This window comes from Seriola dumerili, unplaced genomic scaffold (genome assembly GCF_002260705.1).
Source record: "Seriola dumerili isolate Sdu_G_001 unplaced genomic scaffold, Sdu_1.0 BDQW01000149.1, whole genome shotgun sequence".
Taxonomy (NCBI): domain Eukaryota; kingdom Metazoa; phylum Chordata; class Actinopteri; order Carangiformes; family Carangidae; genus Seriola; species Seriola dumerili.
In genome coordinates, this window is record NW_019174404.1 from 2159763 (window position 1) to 2181311 (window position 21549).

General features: G+C 41.3%; 1 protein-coding gene across 2 annotated transcripts; it reads right to left on the bottom strand.

Annotated features, from left to right (window-relative positions):
• Positions 1 to 11963: 11963 nt before the first annotated feature.
• On the bottom strand, positions 11964 to 21008 carry bag5 (BCL2 associated athanogene 5). Of its 2 annotated transcripts, none has more exons than XM_022750430.1 (3): positions 20820 to 21008; positions 14803 to 15699; positions 11964 to 12800 (listed from the first exon to the last, which is right to left on the bottom strand). In XM_022750430.1, the coding sequence occupies exons 1-3, from the start codon at positions 20840 to 20842 to the stop codon at positions 12260 to 12262; spliced, it is 1461 nt and encodes a 486-aa protein (XP_022606151.1). In that variant the 5' UTR covers positions 20843 to 21008; the 3' UTR covers positions 11964 to 12259. The 2 variants fall into 2 exon arrangements, with proteins under 2 accessions (XP_022606151.1, XP_022606150.1); XM_022750429.1 differs by lacking the exon at positions 20820 to 21008 and adding an exon at positions 20306 to 20383.
• Between the last annotated feature and the right edge of the window lie 541 nt (positions 21009 to 21549).

The window sequence follows — 21549 nt, forward strand, 5'->3', positions numbered from 1 at the left end:
AATCAGCTCAACATAGAGTGAGATTTGTGACTTCTTCTCATCAACACCAGACTTTTGACTCTCCTCAGTTTGCTGTGTGGTTGACCGAGCAAAAACATTTAACAGGCTGTTCTGCTTAGTGTTTTATAGATACTGAATGGTGACCTTTATATCATGTGCAGCATTGAATTGGACCATTCTTCATAAAAAATCTCATTAAAGCCCTGGCGGCCTGTAAGTATTGACGTTGCTGTGGTGATCCATGCTGTCGTTGAGGTGTTTATTATAGCTTATGCAATCAACATGCCGCTGTCTACTGCCACCCAGAGCTACTCTGTCCTTACACCCCCCTGCTGCCTAACAGGCTGCCTGCAGAGTTGAGGTGTGTGTGTGTGTTGCCCTCTGGTGGTTGTATGAGAAACATAGATGTTCAATATAATGCTAATAAAGGGATTTTCTTTTCTCTTTCACCAGTTCTACAACTACAAAACAACACTATAGAGTCTGGAGAGGGAAGATATTCAGTAGGTACGTCCTTATTTTCTAAAATGCTTCCTTTCCTTCACTACATGCTGGTACAGTGCTGGAAAGTAACTCAGTACATTTATTCAAGCAAGGGCGTAGGTTTGGTTTCCACTCGTCCAAAACAAAAAGATTGGCTTCTTAATGCTGTCAACCAAATAGTTTATTAATATGTATATCTGGACTTTACAGTCAGGAATGCCAATACGCAAATGTAATGTGTTGAAATTGTAAAAATTACTTATGAAACATGTTAGAAATTGGAACAATATCATATATTGACATATATGTCAAGCTAATAGAAACATGTATTATGAGTATATTTGTTTATATTATAGATATATATGTTACATATATATATATATTTATCCCAAGCCTGTCAGTATATGTTCATATTATACATGTAAATATAAAAGATAGACAAGAAAGAAAGAAATAAGAAGTTATTTTTTATTACTAGAAGCATGTTGTTTAAATAAAGTTGTATTTTACTATTATGTTAAAAACATATATCTTCATATATCAGGAGGATGTATATATGTCAGAATAATCTATCCTTTTATAGATGACACGTGATAAAATCACTCTTGATATAGGGACATATGTGTCATATATATGTCATAAGTCATAGTATACTAAGGCATAAAAAGTCATAGTATGATAAATCATAAAAACTTCAAAAACGTCATAGTGTAGTAAGGCATAAAAACGTAAAAAAATATATATATATGTATCATAGTGGAGGGACATTTTAAAAATGGGGATAAATGATAAGAATGAAAGAGAATGTTTTCTTTAAATTGGTAAATTGAACTAAAAGACTACATTTACCCTGATCCTTTGCTTTATTGTCATGTTCAGTTTCCTAGTTTTGCAGCCAATGCATTTTCAGTTTACTATGAGTGATGTAATCTTGACCAATCAGAGCTGACTTTGGGGGTGGGAGAAAGAAAGAGACAGAAGACCGACAGGTGTGCGGACCCACGTGTGGGAGGAGAGCTGTGTGTAGATGCTCGACAGGAGACAAAGTTTAACGTCGAGGTGGAGAATATTTACTAAAATACTAAAGGTTTTTTTTCTCGTTTTATTTTCAGTGTGGAAGTGAAGGTGCAGTCAGGTTAGTCACGTTTGTTGTTTTCATTAGCATTGAAAGTTGTGAGGGGCAGTCAGCTGTAAACACCGGGCTTCGTTTTCCCCCGCGAGGACGGAGGAGAAGAGGAGCAGCTGACGTTAATTAGCACTTCCTGTCAGGACGGACTCAGCACGCTGGACCCGCGTGACTGCACAGACAGTTACCTGCTGCATCATCATCTACCTGCCCCCGGGACCCTTCTGCCCTGTGTGTCGTGGTCGCGTGAGTAACTGCAGACGGAAACTGCACCAGCAGTGTGTCGCTAAGGATTTGTTTTCTTCACATGTGCACCAACTTTATGGACCCCCAACTTTTAGAAATCACAGCGCTTGGTAATATTTTAAACATTTCTCAGGGTTGAACTGTTTACTTGTGTGACGCTAACAATTCCACATTTTCTTTGGAGGCACCGCACTATTATTTATTGGTTATTTACTGTAGATTGTAACTACATACATTCTGTGGTTATTATTATTTCTATATTGTCTATTGTCTTTTCATTTAAGCCTGATTGAACATGTAGTTGTAAATTGGAAATTTAAGCCAGCTCAACATCAACAGCTAAGAACTCAGGATCCTTATCATTTAAAATTGAAATAGTAGCCCAGTCTAATATTCAGCACATCCTAGGTACTGCTTTACTGGACTCTGCTGGCAACAGAGGGTTACAATAGTATATTAAGGCATAAAATGTTATAAAAATTGTCATAGTATTGTAAGGTATAAATTGTCATAAAAACGTTTGATTGTAGTAAGGCATTAGAGTCGCCAATAAACCTAATGTACATGTCTTTGCATGTGCATGACTGCAGAAGGGAACCGGAGTACTCTGGGAGAACCCACGCAGGAATGGGGAGAACATGCCCCAGGCCCGGGGTTTGAACTCAGAACCTTTTCACTGTGAGGCGACAGTTCGAACCACTGCCTTACCGTGCCGCTCCATAAATACATCAAATGTACAGTAAAGATTAAAAACATCATAGTTAACACTTGCTAACATGGTTAAATAACATCAGTTGACATTTTTCTGGTGACGTTAGGTACCACTGTGATATTCTCACATGATGTGAGCATTCAGATAGCCCCCGCCTTTTCAGTCAGTCAAATGCTAGCATGCCTGAACCTGTTGTCTTGGCGACGTAGGGGTCATGGAAAAGAGATTTATTTTCGGAAGGATGTTTATCTCTTAGTATCATTCTTAGTAGCCTGAAAAGAAGAAATTATCTGTATTTCTTAAGAATAATTGCATAAATTAAAGATCTAAATAAAGAAATAGGAGTTTTTTTGTGTAGCAGAAACATCTGGTGACCTCTGAAATTTGTCTTTGGTCGTCCCAAGGAGTCCCAACCCCCACTGCTGAAAATAAGCTTCTTCATTATCTCCTCAGTTGCAGCTTTGACGCAGGAAAATTACAGGTTTCCTCTCAGGAAGACACATAACAGCCTCTAACACAGACAAGTAGCTCTGCCCAAAATAAATGTCAGGGTACCATCAGCAGCTGGATTGTGTTAAATAACAGGTTTAATGTTTTTATTATCATTCCTCTCAACATTAATATTTCATCAGAAGTGTATCCTGACACCATGTATATAGGATTATTCTTAAACTCTACATGTTTGTAGATATACGGTGGTTTGGAGGAGGAGGAGGAGATTGCAGATTCAGACAAAATATTTCAGCAGTAGGAAATGAGTGGACCCGACTAATGAAGGACACTTAAAGGCAGATGATGAATCATAATAACTTTGATGATCCCCTGTTTTCTTCTGACGCCAAAGGTTTCACTCCACTGTGAAATATATCTGGACTTCTGATGCTTTGACTTTTTGTCTAGCGCCACCGTGAGGTTGATATTTGTGGTTTTGAGTGAAATTTCTCAACAACTATTGGATGGCTTGTTGCCCTCAGCATTGATAGTAAAAACTTTGGTGATCCCTTAACTTCTCAATTTGTACCTTTATCATGTGAAAATTTCTATTTGTCCAATACTTCAGTTTATGATCAAATACCTTGAAATGATTGACATTCCAATCAAGCCTAAGATTTACTTATTATTTGGTGCTGATTAGCAAAAATTAGCATTCAAATACAAGCAAATTCAGCTGCTCGCATGTGTTGTAGTCGGTCAGTAAATGGGACTAAACTGAAATGACTTTTCGTTAGTTATTTATATACAAATATGGCAACTTTTTGTGGCATTTTTGCCTTTTTTTTGGTATTTGAGTTTAGAGAGAGATAGGAAAGTAGGGCAGAGAGAGAGATAGGTGTGCTGGCTGGGAATAATCAAACTATAGACGCTGTGATTATATGTGCGTAAATCATTTGGCCACTGGACACACCTCGTTTCTCTAGTGAAGTAGTATTGAACTCAGATTAGATACATACAAATATGCGTGTCATCTTTAAAACATTGACCTTTTAAAAAATCGAAGAAAAAAAACAAATTGGATATGACGAGTTTAAAAAAAAAATATTGAAGAGCTGTTATGTTTACATTTTTGGACGTTGTACATGTCTATCCATTAGTTTCAGCAATGTAAGCCTGTCTTTAAGTTTTATTAAGAAGATTAGACCCACTTACTATGTATCCCTCCAGCAAGTAGTCTGGCACGGCTTCAGAGTCAAAGAAATCAATCTGGCAGAAATTCTCTACGAAGAAAAAAATTGGCAGTCAAGGAATTTGTTCTGCCTTTTGCATTTGACTGAATATCTGTCACTGTGAATGAAAAACAACAGCTAAATCCACAACATGTAACTCTACCTGACCTGAGGGTAACTCAGTCTTCTCAGTGCTTGTGATGGAGAGCGGACGTGAGCTTTAGCTGAGAGTGACTCAGTGTCGGCCGGTCACAGTGTGAAAGGTCATCTGATCCCACACATAGAGAGTGTCTCTGTGGAGGCGGCCCGGCGGTCAAGCGACTGGAAAACGTGACCGTGGTCTTGTCCCGGTCCAGATTTCTCCCTGGTGTTGTCATCACTGGGAAAACCCCCGTAAATCGTGTATGTTTTCAGAGAGCTGGACAGTCATGAAATTTCTGACCTTCATCAACTTCTGTCAGCAGCTCTGAGGAGCTGAAAAAAAACAGTTGAGTGACTCAACCTTAACCTCCCTCTGGGGACGAGGTCTTTGACTCCACAAGAAGGACTCAAACGACTTGAGATCTACAATAGTGGGTGATAAGGAAATTAAATTATCTTTCAGATCCCATCCAGTTCTGCGATATTAGTCATTGTCACGCTCATCAACTGCGTTTCAAATTGTAATACTGTGTCATTACTGTTGATTAATAAAGTGTTTCTTCTGAATTAATTAGGTAGATTGGCAGCGCTCTTAAATGTTAGTGATAGTGTATTATTGAGGCTTTTGCCCTGGAGCTATAATTGATATTTTATAATAGAAATGCATGAAATGGCGATGTGACAGTGTGAGAGGGGCCGCTGGCAGTGATGGACCTGCTGAGAATTTATCGCCTGAATCTGCAGCTTAATTACCTCCATTTATGTAGAAATTTGTTCAGGTTACATTCAAGTTACAATTATGAACAAACACAATCTGTTTTAATTAATAATGTATTATTCTTGTCCATATTAAAAAACATCCTTCAAACATTCACAGTGTAGGTTGGTGAAAGTATGTGAAGGATGCTCATGGCGTCAACAAAAACTAACTAGAGTCAGTCAATGAAACCAGACTTGAGGTTTCGGTTGGAGACACTTTGATTTATACAAAAAATACACTAAAAGACGTTGAGTTTGCAGTTTATAATGTGAACAATGAGTCGTGAAAAGAGAGCCCAGAAGCCTTAGGATCAGGAATAGTAGATTAGTATGAAGCTGAGTCATCTCAAAGAGTTTAGATCTTCATCACTCCACAGTCAGACAAACTGTATGTAAATAGAGATGATTTAATACTGTGGCTACTCTCCTTGGAAGTGGGCGTCCAGCTAAGATGACTCCTAAGACACAAAGCAGCTGCTCAGAGGTTTAAAAAAAAAAAAAAGGCTAAAAGGCTTAAAGGAATTACTGGAGCCGGTTAACATCTCTGTTCATGAGTCCATCAAACACAAATCATAAAGCGCAGAGTCAAAGACAAGACACCACAGAGGAAGCTGCTGCTTTCTAAAAGCACCTTGACACTCCATGATCAGTTGTCAAGGAGCTGTATTTGTTCAAATTTTACATTATTATGAGCATTTTTCTTTTAGATAATTAATGATTAAATGGACTAGAATCTCAGAATCACTGCTCAGATTTTGGTTGCGGATGTTAACAGGACTGTCCTGTCACAGGTTTGATTCCTGCAGCAGTCAGAGAGCCCTTGTGTAAGAGACACTAAACCCTTTACCTGCTCTGAGTGTCAGCTGAAATTTTAATGCACATCTACAGCGGGGAGAGAGTTTGTGGTGCATGAAATGTCTTTTATCCGGCCTCCCATGGCGATACTGTATGTTTTCTTAAAATAACCCTGACTAGGCATTTTAAAAGTTTGTCGAGCTTGTGATCACTTTTAAAGAAGCTTGTCAGGTCTTCAAGTTTCCTCCGGAGAGCTGCCAGACTTAGGAATAAAAAAAAAAAAATAAAAATTTAAAAAATGCATTAACATAACACTGATCAAGACACGCTGTCTTTATTTTGCAGTGGGAATACAAATTCAAAACACAACCATCCATGGAGCATTCACACACAACTTGTTTTTTTTTTTGTTAGTTTCTTTTTTCCAGTCTCAGTGTGCTTTTTGTACAAGCGCGTCCCGGAGGAGAAACAGCAAAAGCCTGTCACAATCAATGCAGTTAAAAGGCGACTTAAGAAAACATATATTTGAAAAAAGAAAAACAAAAAAACTTAATTAAATTCTGTCACAGAATAAATTCCTGTCAGTTGCAGAAAGAAAGGCAAAGCAGTAACAACCAACAGTGACTCAGGAACATAAAGAAAGTGCGTGTAAATAAAAAGGTTTTTGCAACAGCTCAATAAGGAAGATTTTTCTCCCTTCTGGTAAATTTCTTCTATCTTTCTGGACATTTTTTTTCATTTATCACCTCATCGACTAATTACTGGATCGAGCAGCCTGTTGCACCAGACGTGTGTAAGTCTGAACGCAGCTTAGTTTGAATGTAGTGGATAAGTTGCTATAACTTGAGGTTGCACCATCAAGTTAGTCAGTTACAATATAACTTAGAAGTAAAAATTGAACATTCACTTGTTCGCGTTATTGAAAAGAGTTAGAAGCTTGATACCGCTCTCACGGCTCCTCTAAGTCTCATTAATATAAATTGACGACTTGGTTCAACTGAACAAAGCAGTGAGTGTTGTGTGAAACTGAAGAGTTAAAACGCTCAAACCTACATTTAGTTGGTGCAGCTGGCTGCTGATCTTTAAACTGGACCTGAATACTGAAGAGTGTTCACTGTCAGGTGTGGTCAGGTGTGGTCAGTTGGGTGCTGTAAACAAGAATAAGGATTTTGAGCTGGTGTAACTGTAAATATGGATTCTGTCGGCCAGTTCTTTGCTTCCATCATCGCCACCTGATAATTATCACTGATGTCCAACTGATCTCACCTTATTGAAATAAACTTTGGTTCAATGAAAGACAAGGACAAAACATTCTTCAATGACTACATTCAACCTAGGGTAGGAAAAAATCAAACCTTAAACCTCTTAAATCTGCTAAAGGGCTGATAGAAGTCAGACAGCCGACTTTAAATACCCACCGGATCTGAATCTTTTAAACTCCTGACTAATGGACTCCAGTGCCACCAAGTTCAGAAACTCCTGACGACCCTGAGCTGCTTTTAGCGGTCCAGCTGTGTGTTGGGAAAACACAGGGCGTCTGTGAAGACGACTGAATACAGACAACAGGATTAGACTAGAGTATTTTAGCTGAGGGTAAAAGGTTTGAATACCGGTTCAGAAAGATTAAATCCAAACCATCCATTCATGTATTTTCTGATCCCCATTCATAGGAATTTTTGGGGTGACATGCTCATGTCTATAATAACATATAATAACTTATTAAGTGTCAGGAGGCTGACCTCTGTACAAGCCTTTTTTTCTTCTTTTTTTTTGCACATTTTCACAATAATAAAAAGGACATAATAATTATATAGGGATGTTGTACATTTACCCATTGATCAGTCTGAAATCTATCGTCATTTCTAGTGTTAAATACCAACAATATCGGTGGTAAGGGAAAAGGATTTTAAACAATACTGTTATCACTTCCACTTCTCATTCACTCAGACGTGACTTTGCGTTGTAATGCGATTCAACAAATCTCCATCATTTATCAATATAATTACTTTTTTTTAAAATACATTTCATGCCCCTTTTTGGAATAAGTAACATTGTTCTTAGAAAAAGTTTTCTTTAAAAACTGCTCAGAGTAGATTTTCTCTAGTGTCGCCACAAAAATGGAGAAATGCAACAAAATGGATTTTTATAGAGCTGCAATGATTAGTTGTTATTTTGATAATCAATTAATCGTTTTAAGTCTTTTTTTTTTTTTTTAAAGAAAATCGGACAAAATTCTCTGGTTTCAGCTTCTTAGATAAGAAAGTTTCTGGTTCTCTTAGTTGTCACTGATCTATTTATTTGGGTTTGTAAGACATTTGAAGACGTCATCTTGGGCTGGGAATGACTTTGTTGACCAAACAACTAATTGATTATCGATAAAATAATTGACAATAAAAAATAAATGTTCATTGCAGCACTTAAAACACTGTCAATCAATTACAATTCCCCATGAATTCAGAAGTGAAATGTTTGTGTTGTGTATCTAATTGGATCACTTTCCATATACAAAGAGCAAAGTTTCGGAGGAGCAGCGGTGATGTTTCTGAGGTGTTGCTTGCTTCATCTTTCTGGCAGAGGTTCTAACAAAAACCTTGACTTCAGCAAAACGGTGCTTTAACTCACTGGCATCCTCCCTTTTAAGTCTGTACTTATCAACCGCAGAGTATAAATTTGTATGGTTGCCAGAACGCCCACGCATGGAGGCGCCACTAATACTGAATTTAAAAAAAAACAAAAAACAAAAAAAAAACACAGAAGCTTCGAGACAGAAAAAGATCTAAGTAACATTTCTTTATACAGTGTAAAACTTTTGATAAATTATTCAAACGGATATTTAAAAAGGAAGCAATGTTCAGAAATGCAGTGAACTGCAAGGACTAAATGTACATTTTATATATATTATATATATATATATTACTGCATACAAAAAGGAGCATGTGAACTTAAGGTGTGTCCGGGTTGGTTTGGTCTGAGAGAGCATAAGGTTCGCTGTGAGAAAGCATCTGTTGCAACAGCAGCCAGGCAGGCTGACCATGTTTGATGAACACTGTTTAATCGAATTTTCAACCACATGAGTCAGCTCCACACCCAGGAGGCCGAGCTGCAGGCTTTGTGCCCGAAAAGAGCAGCTTTCTGCAGATAAAAAGGGTCTGTGGGAGTTCACCGGCCGTGGTTTTGTGAAAGACAGGACAACGTTTTAGGCAGCTGGGGATGAGCAACAAAGACCTAAAGATTCGCTTCAGCTTTGTTGCTTTAATCACATTTGAGTAACTTGTTGCCCGGAAACTATCGAGAAATTTAACCCCTTATTGTGCGGTCATACTGCGAGCAACCAGAGCAAACGTTCCCACGGAAAGAACAAGGACAAATCAGCTGACGAACAATCTCCATTTCCTGATCATTCGCTGTCAATCAGTTGATCAGATAGGTTTCCTCTTTCTCGCTGAGGTGTTTTAATTCATGAGCAAACAAATGTTTCGCTTGTTGGAAAAACAATCTCACCTCAAAGTCCATTGAGTAGCTTTTCTGGACATTTCTATCATATCACATGATCTTCATTAGGAGACAAAGTTCACCTAATTGTCATGGAAATGTAAAATGACCTTCAAATCTCATCTACGTTGGCCTTGATTCCCATCTTTAATCCTGCATTACCTGATCTTTAGGCCACTTTTACCAGTTTATAATGCTGATGTGAGCAAACAGTCGGCACAGCAGACACACAACAACATTATCATTCATTTGTAGTCGTGTTTGTGTCCATCTGTTGAATCTAATCCCAGTAATTCCTGCTGTTTTAGCTCTGTGTTTGGTCTCCACCAGCTCCTGAGGGAAATATCTGGCTCTTTAGCTGCTAAACGCCCCACTATGTTCACCAGCTGCTCTAAAACTGTCTGTCTGGTGCTTGGTGCTGAGCAGGTTGTGTACAGTGGGTTTACCAGAGCTTTTTGGCTGAAATCAGCTGCCTTTTGCTGGTTAGAGCGGAGAGACCAAAGCAAAACATAGAAGTTGCCAGAAAACCAAAACAATAAGCTGAAAGATGTTTAAAAAGTTCTGCAGAGCCGAGGGCATCAGTAAGCGTCATTCGATGATATAATCGAAAGCTCCAAAACTAAAAGCTACTAAATGAGGTGTGATTGTTTGGTCAGCTGCTGGTTTCAGACTCAGGAATGAGCTTTGAAATCTGAAATCTTCTGCAGACATTAAAGTCTCAAAACCGATCTCTTCAGGAAGCCATATTTTGGGGTCAGCAGGAAGCTGGGAAGTAATTTAATCAGCTGTTGGTTGATTTTCAGTTACCGTTGCCTAATTGCTTTCAGAGTAACAGAGCTGCTCTAGTTGAGGCTGTTCGCAGTGTGAAAGCACAATGTGACTCATTTTATTGCCTGCTGCAAGGAGCGTCGTCAGTCGGTGTGTCACCACAATTTATTGATCACCATCTTGATCATCAGGGAATAAATACTGATTTCAAAAAGCCTTAATTTCCGACAAGTAGTGCAAAATTTTCTTCTGGCGATAATGGCCAAGGTGCTCTCCATAAACACATTCAGTGCTTCAGTTTCCTCATTCTTGTGCATTGATTCGTATTAAAAGCGAGCAGCTGCTTGCTCTTTATCCAGCCGCTGCACCACGAGGCTGCTTCTACACAAACCGGTTCAAAGGGAAGGGGGTGAAAATAAAGGCACAGAGATTTGGACTTCTCTTCCAGTCCTTTCCCTCCCTCCCACCGTCTCCAGCAGCGGCGGTGGCAGCAGCTCCGAGAAGTTTCTAGAAGGCTCTGTCGACTGCGATCACCGTCAACGCTCTCTACCGCACAGGGCCCGACTGTCGGCCCTGCGAGCTTCAGCCTTGATGTGTCAATTCAGTGGATATCACCGCCTCAACCTCCCCTTCCTCTTCCTCTCCCCGGGGACCTCTCACAGTCCTCCGTCAGGAGAAAGCAGTGGGTAGAAACAAAAAAAAAAACAAAAGCAGCAGCAACAGCAAAATTTCGCCTCCTCTCCTCCATCTCTGAATTCAAACCTGATCCATTTATAGACTAGAGCGATCATACAAAGTCACAACAAACATCTGAAACATATTACAGACTAACAGCTACACAAGCAAATGGAAAAGTACTTTTATCTTTTAGACATCCTGCTCACAGCTGGAAGGCTGCTTCGCAAGATTACATCTCGACACAGATTTGAGCTCCTAACTTAATCGATGCTTCTGTGCAGAGGCTCGCCTTCATTCATTTGACGTTTTGACCGTTTGCCCACGACAGCTGTGGTCTGCAGGATTTTGGGGAGTTTGCCACAGCCGTGTGGATTGGAGCGCTACCAGAGACACGGACCAAATGCTGAGGGGATAAACAGGGTCACGCAGGAGTGGAGGATGACCTTACATCAATAATGCAGACTCCCACTGTCCTCCCTCTGTTTAAACACAGATTGCCTGGCTTCAGTACCAGCTGATGTTTGCTTCTGATGTTTCACCTCAGACATTGCTTCCAAAAAATCTTTCGCAATTGTATAAAAGCACATTTCATTGCAGAGTCAATGAATTCTCCATTTGACATTTGTTTGCAGCATCTGCTTTGCCGAATAGAATCCGATCAAATTTGATTTCAACACAAACTGCAGCAGAATAAAGGAAAAAGCTCCAGTAATGTGACATTTCATTTTTTTCATACTTTTTGACATTTCAGCATCTAAAACCAGAGACAGAACCAACAGGTATCACAATCTGGACCCAGCCCTGCTCCTCACGGTATCAGTGGACTCTCTCTAATTAGGTCACTGTATTTAAAACATGCATTGGCTGTCTCCATTAGCAACGAACACTCCAATTAATCAGGCCAGACGGGGAAGCCACCGCGAAACAATCACCACACTCGAGTAATTTATCGATATCAAGCTCAGTCTGAAGGATACGACCACTGTTAACAGGCATTATTTAGTGCTTTGGCAGCAGGCTTCAACAACCACACACATCAAATACGACAGCAACGACGACAACTCTCACACACACACACACACACACTCACGCACACACACACACATATATATATTGGAGATTTTAAAAAGAAAATCTTCAAAAAGCACAAAAAAAAATTGTTTTTGAAAGTGTGTTTCACAAAAGGAGTTCTGTGTTGTTGACTTCTCAGCGGGGTCAGCCACGACTACCACAAAGAGACCAAAGAAAAGCGCTGCTGCAGTGCATTCTGGGGATTTGAGTCAATATTTACAGCCCGTGGAATGATAACGTACCGTTTTTTTTTATTTACACACATTATCAGCTTCCTGCAGCGACGTCCCAGCCCACGTCTCCCACACTGTGTTTTTTATTGAATCAATACTCCCACTCGTCTGTCTTCATGTCCAGGTAGTTGAGAATGTTCTGGGCGAACTTCACCGCCTGCTTCCGCGCCACCTTGGTCGTCTCGTCGCCCAGCGGGTCCACGGCGTCCAGCGCCAACAGCTGCTTGGTCAGTAGCTCCTCCAGCATCATGTAGCTCTTGTCGACCCGCTTGCCGTCAAAGCCCAGCACCTGGGCCTGGAGGTCCGAGAGGCTGCCTAGGACCAGCCACACGGCCCGGTGTGACGGGTGCTCGTTGGGGCCTGGCTGGCGGCGGGCAAGGGCCTCACGGAGGTCCAGGAAGGTGATGACAGCTTGGACCTCCACCACGGCGCGGCGGCGAGCCTCTCTGATGCACGGGTTCTTGGCCGTGTCCACCTGGTCCAGGTGCGTGAGCATGCCTTGCAGCTCAGCTTTGGGTCTGAAGCCGAGGTCGCCCATGGCGCAGTGTCGCAGGATGCCCTCTCGCAGGTGTGACACGTGAGCTCGCACAGCCTCGATCTCACGTATGGAGTTGTTTTGTGCCAAATCATACCTGAAAAAACAGGAAGCATAAGTACTGTATTTCAAAATAAAAGGCAACCAAATAAGAATCCTGATTGTTTGAAGAATTTGTTTCCAAGTGCTTCCAAAGGAATGAATATAAAACATGTATAAAAAAAGTATACAAATAACAGTAAGCACAGGATTATTACTTTACTTGATTACTCTAATACAGCTGATCCACTCTTGGTGCCTGTTGTGCTTGTCATTTATCAGCAAGCTAATATTAGCTAGCTATCCAAAGAAACACTGCTATCAAGTTGTGTACAGAGCTTTTTTTCCACAGCTGCTTTCCCTGTGATTGTTTTCTATCTCTTCTCCTGCTTTTATTTCGTTTTGAAATTACTTGTTTACTTCACATGTTGCCTGAAGACATCAACATCAGTGTAGTCACTGCTCTTTGAGATGAGCTGTTTTTGTCCAAACTACTGCAGACAAAAACTACATTTTAATTCAGAGGGCCCTCGGTTCCACTATTCCCCTCACTTCTACTCTACAGCTCTGGTTCTAGTACCAAAGTATTAATATAGATATTTTACAGTATCAACACAGACCCTCAGTGTCCATTGTATTAGGTACACCTGTGCAATCTGATACAGTCTAACACATAATGCTCATAATGTTCAGTTTTTAGTGGCATAAATATTTTCAAATAAAAATATTAGGAACACATCTGATTATAATGCAGTCTGATACAACATCATCACCATGACCTCAGTGCTAAACAATATAATTGAGTTAACACCTCTATGATAAATATATAAAAACAATAGAAAAGTGGACTTTATTGCAGATAACTTGCATTAGCCTGCGCACGTGTACCGAATAAACAAAGTGCACAAAATTCTACCTAAAACAATCAAACTGATTCACAAAGCAATCAACTGTGTTTGAATTGATCATTGAGTAACGTGATAAGATCCAATCATCACGGTCTGATTTTGCTAGAATTCAATATTGCTGAATTATCGCCAGGCCCAGGGAACTTGAATTAACACGTCCTGATGTCTCGGTGAGCATCACTTCAGTGCAGTAAAAAGCTTTAAACGTCAGGCGGGAAAACGTCTTTCTGCAATGTGGTGATTCAAAGCACCAGCTGTGCCAGGCTGAGGGGAGGCGAAGCTGCTCCAACCCACCTCCAGGGAATCACAATTAAGACAAGGAGACAAGTGTACCACCAAAATAAGAGCAGAAGTCTAGTAAAGTCAATATAAATGTGTGGTATGCCACATTTTAGAGGAAAAAATCTCAATATTTTTACTCTGGCTGATCTGACAGTTGCAAACACATACATTTTAAAATTGAGATGTCAAAATTGTGTGTAAAAGCATCCACACGTTTTCTTTTTCAGTGAGATTTGTTATTTTAGTGCACATGTCTTTTTCTCCTGTAATAGAAAACCAGAATTGGGGGACAAAGTGGTTTTTGAAACAGAGCTGAAGTCTGTGCCATTTTACATAATGGAGCACTTGGTAGGCGTATTGGTCCTGAAAAAATTGGTATCAGTGATTCTCTGGTGATGTGAGTCTAATTCACTCCTGACAGTGCACAATGATTCAAATCAAAATTTAACAACACGTCCCAGTCCCTCCTACAGTTCATTATCCACGCGGAAGTGAAGTACAACAGCATCAGTAAATGTGCAGTGTAAGTACAGCACAGGCACACTCTGAAGTATAGAGTTCAATACGGACTACAGCTGAAACAATTAGTCAGTTCGTCCATTAAGATAATCAATTATCCGTTTTTAAAGCAAGAGCGCTGAAGCTTCAATGTGAATATTTACTGGTTTTCTCAGTGTTCTGTGATAATAAATTGAACATGTTTGGTTTTGAACTGCTGGTCTGACTAAAGAAGACATGAAGACGTTATCTTGGAAATTATGACAGATTTTCTGCCATTTCGTAAACTAAAATTAATGGATTAATGAAAAATATTCTGATAATAATCTTTCGTTGCAGCCGTAATCTGCCTACTACATCCTTTATGCCTACCTGCGCGTGTCGTCTCCCTCCCCCTCCAGGTCCAGATGTTTCAGCAGCCCGTTTATCTCCTCCACAACCTGTTTCCTGTAATTTCTGATCGCTGCGTTCCCGGAAACATCCAGCGCGTCCAGCTCTACCTGCATCTCCGTCAGGATGCGTGACAGGTGGGCGCAGCTGTCCCTCCCGCTCAGGCCCATCAGCAGGGCCACCAGTTGACTGCGGGCCACGCTCACCTTCACCATCACCTGGTTGATGCAGTGCACGGCCTCATGGGTGTCTCCGGACAGCGGCAGGGAGAGGGTCTGCTGCTGCGTGCGCCCCTCGATCACGTCCTGTACTGCACACAAGCGCGTGAGCGCCCGGTAACGTGCTTTGCGCAGCGGCACCCTGCCTTCGGTCTTGACCTGGGTGAGCCTCAGCACGAGCTCCTGCAGGGCGTCCACCAGCTCGTCGTTTATTTCAGCCACCCCGCCGGCACGTTGAGGCGCCACCACGCGTTCGTCCACCAGCTGCCGTGCCTCGTTGCTCAGCTGCTCAATGGCCACACGGGATGGATGAGTGGCATTCTCCTCCAGGTACCGCAGGAGGCCCTCCACCTCCTGCGCTGCCCTCTTTCGTGCCCCCTGCAGCTCCGGTTTGCCCTCCGTGTCTACCTGGTCCACCTCCAGCAGCAGCCGGGTCAGCTCTCTCTCCAGACGCTTGTAGTCGCGGTCGTTCTGCAGGCCACTGAAGGTGCAGACCTGAGGCCCCAGAGACGCCACCTCCTTCTGGACCTCATACAGCCGCATCATCGCAGGGTGCTGCGGATTGTACGGCTGATGCTGCTGCTCCATTGGATGGTGTTGCTGCTGCTGTGGACCGCCATGGTCCATCCTTTTCCCACCATCAAAGGGCTTCCCAAACAGGCTGAAAAAAAGGCAGCATGAAAGAGTCAGGACAATGAGCAACAATACAGAGCAGGGAGAAACAAAGCCTCAGCAGAGCTAAATTTATTGTCTACTGTCCAGAAAGGCTGGATTACTTCAAAAGTTTCTTTTCATATTTTCGCAGCTAGCGCTGCTTGAAAAGGACCTCCAACTAATGTCTGGATCCGTGCCAGAGCAGCTGACAGAGAAGACAATCTCTGCAACCTCAGCCAAACATTTAAATCTCCACCAAGTCCAGAGGAATTTACAACAATGTGGCTGGATGTAAACGCCTCTAGCCCTGTTTCACATGCTACTTAACATGTAGATAATGTGGCATTTCTGTGTTGACGCCAACACGATTTTCTCTACTTCTTTGGTGGAGAAAAGCAGTGACATTCCTGGGTAAAGGACACAAGATATTACACTTATAACATATGACTTTTTGACATTACAACAATAGCTGTTATGCTGCACTGGAGAAAAAAGAAAATCATTAAAATCATGGACGAAAAAAAAAAAGCCCAGGATAAAGTGTTGAATCTCCAGTTTACAGGAAATTCTGTCATCCTGAACATGTCTCAAATCCAGCCTGAGGGCTACAGAGTCATTACACATGAAAATAATCCATCTTATGTGTGAGCAGTCCTGAAGCTCTACTACTGTGCAGTCACTTTCCAAATCGTTGCTGGTCTCCAGTAATGTTACCACATGTGGTGAGAAAAGAAAAAAAGCCTCTGAGAGCTGAACCTAGTGTGTACCATTTGTTGCAGGATCAATTTGCAGTCCGACTGATAGTGGACTTTTGAAGCTGATACCAATGTTCATCTTTTTAGATAAACACATCTAAATGTAGTGCAGTCCAGGACAGCACCACCATCACTATGGCTTCTAAAGTGCTTAAATATATAAGTGAATCAACATTTCTATGACAGTGTCGACAAAAACTCAACATTACATTTCATATCTTGACTTTATGGCAGAAGATTGTACTGGGCTGCATTAGACTGTACAGGTGTACCTAATACAGAGGACACTGGGTGTACAGCATGTGCCAATACTGATATATCTGCAATAAGCTGATGTATTGACCACTGTATCAGCTGATCAGTCGTTCTAGCAACTAACAGAGTTGATCAAAAACACAAAAACCTGTTAGACCCATGGACCACGTCAGGAGGACAAAGACAGACTTTATATATTCATTAAAATAAAACATTCAGTGGGCCGATGTTAGTAGTTTCATAACTAATTTGTTTCATAATTGATTTGCCATTGCGTGGAAAAAAATTGCGATGGGAGGGTGCTGATGAGACGAGAGAGGCTGCTGGGATGTGAGCTCCAGTAGCCTGTCGTTGAACTGAAACCAAATCCACGCACAATAATTACACACAAAAAACACAAAACAACACATGAAAGCAGCCCACGAGTCATGACACATAAATACCCTGCACGTCTCCCAATCAATCATGTTGCAGGCGTAACTGACAGCAGATAAACTGCAGGGCAGAGCTGCATGAATTATAAGTTTACTCAGGACATGAATGTGACAAGCATATTTTAATATTCTGATTCTGTTCTTTGCTTAAGTTGCACAGGACATATAAACCTTTTGACAACCCCGACCAGTTGTTTGTTTCCTTCTTTCAGGAGGTTCAAGTCTTAAACCCCCCTCCCATGATTCGAACCCGGCCACTGATCTATTTAGCCGAGGCAGTATTTAGTGTCAATATGCAGAGTGCAATGACAGTAGGATCCCAAATATGTTGCAGTTAAACAGTGAGAACTGTGTAGGACTGATAATGTCCCTAAAACCAGCAGACAGGTGTCTTTTCTTGACCTTGGCCTCTTTTGTTGAGTCTGCTCGTGTTTCTTAATCAACACTTCAGATCAATCAAATAAAGACCCATCTAAAGACAAGACAAGAACAAGTGTCCACATGATATATTCATATGAGATCCTCTGCTTACAACCGTGCGAGAAAATGAATGAGGTTAACCTACATTTCGTCTCGACAAGATGAACACCCACATGACAACCGTTCCGAGTATTGCTGTGCGATTCTCCCAGGCTTGTTGGCTGACATGATGCTGATAGCTCTCTAATCCTCATAAAAAAAGAAAAAAAAAAAGATCCTGCCTGCCGCTCCAGCTTTAAATACCGAAGAGGAAAATAAATGTGGCTGACCAACACCCAAAAATATGGAGCGGTTCAGTGCGTCTCCTCAGCCGTGCAGCAAGATTCAGTCAAACGGCCCCATGAGGTGTGTCACAGGTGCCTCGAGCAGTGAAATGTATTCCCAGTTCAACACGACTTTGAAAATGTCATCAGCAACACGCTACTTCCTAATCAGATTAATAACAGAGTTCTTGTCAGAGCCGAAACAATTAAACGATTAAATTATGCTTTGAGCCAAAACCTTTGCTAATTCCAGCTTCCCCCATGTGAGAATTTACTGCTCCTCTCTGTTTTACATCATTTTAAAGTTCAATCTGTGCTTTGGATTGTTGGTCAGATAAAAAAAAAATACATTTTAAAGTGTCATTGTGAGTTCTGGGAACTTGTGATTTTTCTGACATTTTATAGACCAAATAATAAACCAATTAATTGAGAAAATAATCGTAAGATTACTCCATAATGGAAATAATGAGTAGTTGCCCCAATTTTCATGAGATGCCAGTACCTAGAGGTCGAGGCAGCTCTGCCTCTGGTGATGTGCACTCCTCTAGGTTCATTATGCTCATTAAGACACAGGATACAGACCACTGTTTAAAGAGGAGGGACAGTAATTTCGTCTATTTTTGAAGTCATTTTGTGTCTTTTTGCATCTCTTTGTAGCTGTTTTGCATCTATACTTATTTTGTGTGTCTTTAGTAGTTGGTTTTGTGACTCTTTTTTAAGTCATTTTACATCTCTTTGTAATCATTTTGTGTCTTTAGTAGTTGCCCTTTGTCTCTTTGTAGTCATTTTGTCTTTTTCTAGTCAATTGCATCTCTAGCTGTTTTGCATCTTGTTGTAGTTGTGTTTTGTCTCTTTGTAGTTGTGTTTTTGTTTTGTTGTTTTGCGTCTCTCGCAGCAACATTCTGCAGCTGACTAAATCTCTGAGTTGCTGCTGCTGTTTTAAAAAATGCACCTGAACCTCAATATTTGCTTCTCCCTGGAGATGTGGCGAGTCTGTCTGACTCCTGTCAAAAGCTTTCTGTCACAAGAGATCCACACTGACACAGACGAAATACTACAGCACATCATGCAAAATATTATCAGATGCAGGCCTGAGATGCAGGTTGTACTGTATATTCTAGAGGCAAAGCTATGTTGCTGTTGTGATTTGACTGTGACTGTATGAAATTCTACTGTAGACTGTGCAGCTGAATGAAGGAAAAAATTAACATTTTTCAATTACTGGATTGATTTGGTTGGCAGATACTCGATTTTAAGAGACTCTGATCAGGATCAGGACACCGCTATTTATAACTGAGATCTCTCACTGTGTTCTTTATTAGTGTTAATAACAGTCACTTCAGACAGAGGCTCTGGCATAGGGACCCCCTGACCCCTTGGGCCCCTGAGCGTGGCCAGATCAGTATTCCATCCACGATAACAATGCAAAAAAAAAATCTAGTCCCCTTAAATGAAGAGCAACCTCCAGCACTGAAAAAGATCATGAATTAAAAACTGAGATGAACAAAAAGGAAGGAGTATGAAAACTGTCACTGAGGGAATTCTTTCCACCGTTTACAGAGACGCCCAGCCACCATCAAAGTGAACTTTCTATATCAGGGTGAACGGTGAGACACAGGATTACGTTAAGGAACGGATTTGAGTTTTTGCAAGAGAACATGGCTCAGGGGGAGAGGTTGCATCATGAGACAGGCTGTCATTATCAGCAGAGCTGCCTGTGAGCATAATGTGATTGTTGCATATGAATGCTGTGGCCCACAATATGATGTGTAGTTATCCACAGCATCAATAACACTTATTAGAATAGACAGGATTATGTATCAGAATTCCCTATAAAGTACTTTTACGTAAGAGGGCGAGGGGCTGGGCATTTCCAGAATAGTGGATGAATGCATGCCGGCCCACAGCTGACAAATCTGAGTATTTATTAGGATAATCTGAGTAAAATCCACTCCAGCCTGGCAAACACTTCAACCCTTAGTTTGATCCAAGGGTTGGCGCCAGGATAAGAAAGAATAGGTTTGCAAGTAGGAATCAGTCTTCCCTCCCATGAGTCACACAGCATGATGGCTAACTGAGCTGGAGGTAACATGCATCTGATCGTGCACCCTGTGCTTAAATCTTCCCCCAAAACCGTTCAGGCACCTTCCCCAGCTCCAGGCTGCCTGCACCGGTCCTGCACGGCTTTGCGCATTATGTCACCACCGAAAATCCCCGTTTGGCCAGCCGGTTCGCCAAGGTATCTACCTCCATAAGAATATGCAGCATCACCACAGCAAATCACCTCACCTCCAGATCTCACTAAACACCCCGAAGCATCTCCAGGAGCTGTCAGCTGCATCCTCACATCCACATCCACATCCACACACAAACACACATCCCTCATCCACACACACATCCTACGGCATCGTTCAGCTTTCTCTCACCTTTTCAAAACTCCGAACACATTCGCGCACATTTTTACGGATGTCTGTTTCCATCAGCCACAGCAGGGCGGTTCGTGGAGGACGGTGGCATCCACAGATGGATAATCCCAAAATTCAGGGGGCAGCTCGATGGAGGTGGCGATGCTGCTCCGGTCAGCTTCAACACCAACCGCCCGACTGACTGACTACTGACTGACTGCGGTCGGGCTGGTGTCGCCCCTCCCACAGACGATCCGAGGGGGCTTCCTCCGCAAAGTCTTCGTTTTAAAACAACTTAGTTTATAAATTTAAACAATACTGAACCTTACAGACGATTTAAGTGGACGTTTTGGATCCGGCAAAGCAGTAACAGGACCCAGCTTTCCACGTACACTGCTCTGTGAATGCCATTGTCTCTATTCAAGCTAGGCTACCGTTGATCACCTGACTCTGCCCCACCTTGGCCAAATAACTTCAGTTTTCTGGGTCTTAATACATCAACACCACTCCGTCGCTTTTATAATTTCGTCCTTACCTGCAAAGCCAGCGTACAGCCATCTGAACTGTTGCGGAAAAGTGCGCACCTCCTCTGATTAAAGCTAAACATTAGCCTACCTAGCTACCTCCACTAGTTACTTTCCTGCTCACGAGTATGAACTAACACGGAGTTTCTCTTTGCTTAATAAATGTGAATTAACGCCATTTGTTGGCGTTTTCTTGACTCGAAAAATAAGAGATGTGAATGTAATTTAGCTTACTTGCAATACATTCATATAGACGTGGAAAAAAGTATATGAACGTGTTAACTTGCGGGCGATCGACTTAACTGTTTTCAACAAACCGTAAGTTTTGGTTGTCCAACATTGAGTGTGCTCCATTTTCTTATACCGCCGTACCGTTTGTGACGTAGCGGCAAGGGCGGGAAAGCTAATGAGAGCGCAGTAGTACTAAGTACACTATCAAGCTAGTTATAGCCCACCCACTCGAGTATTTCTTGTTTTCCTACAGTTCGAAAATAGGGAAATATTGAATAAAATAGTGTACCATATGAGTAATAATACTTGTGTTTGTTTTACTATAAAAATGTTTGAAATTCGCTTTACATAAAAAAATGCCTTGTATTTACATACATATAATATAGTAGCCTACATTATGCAGTTCTACAGTATAATATATTAACATAGTATAGTGTAGCATGGAATATAAAATATAAGTTAAAAAAGTAGTAGTAGTTTAGTATGTACATATTATAATAATAAGTGTTA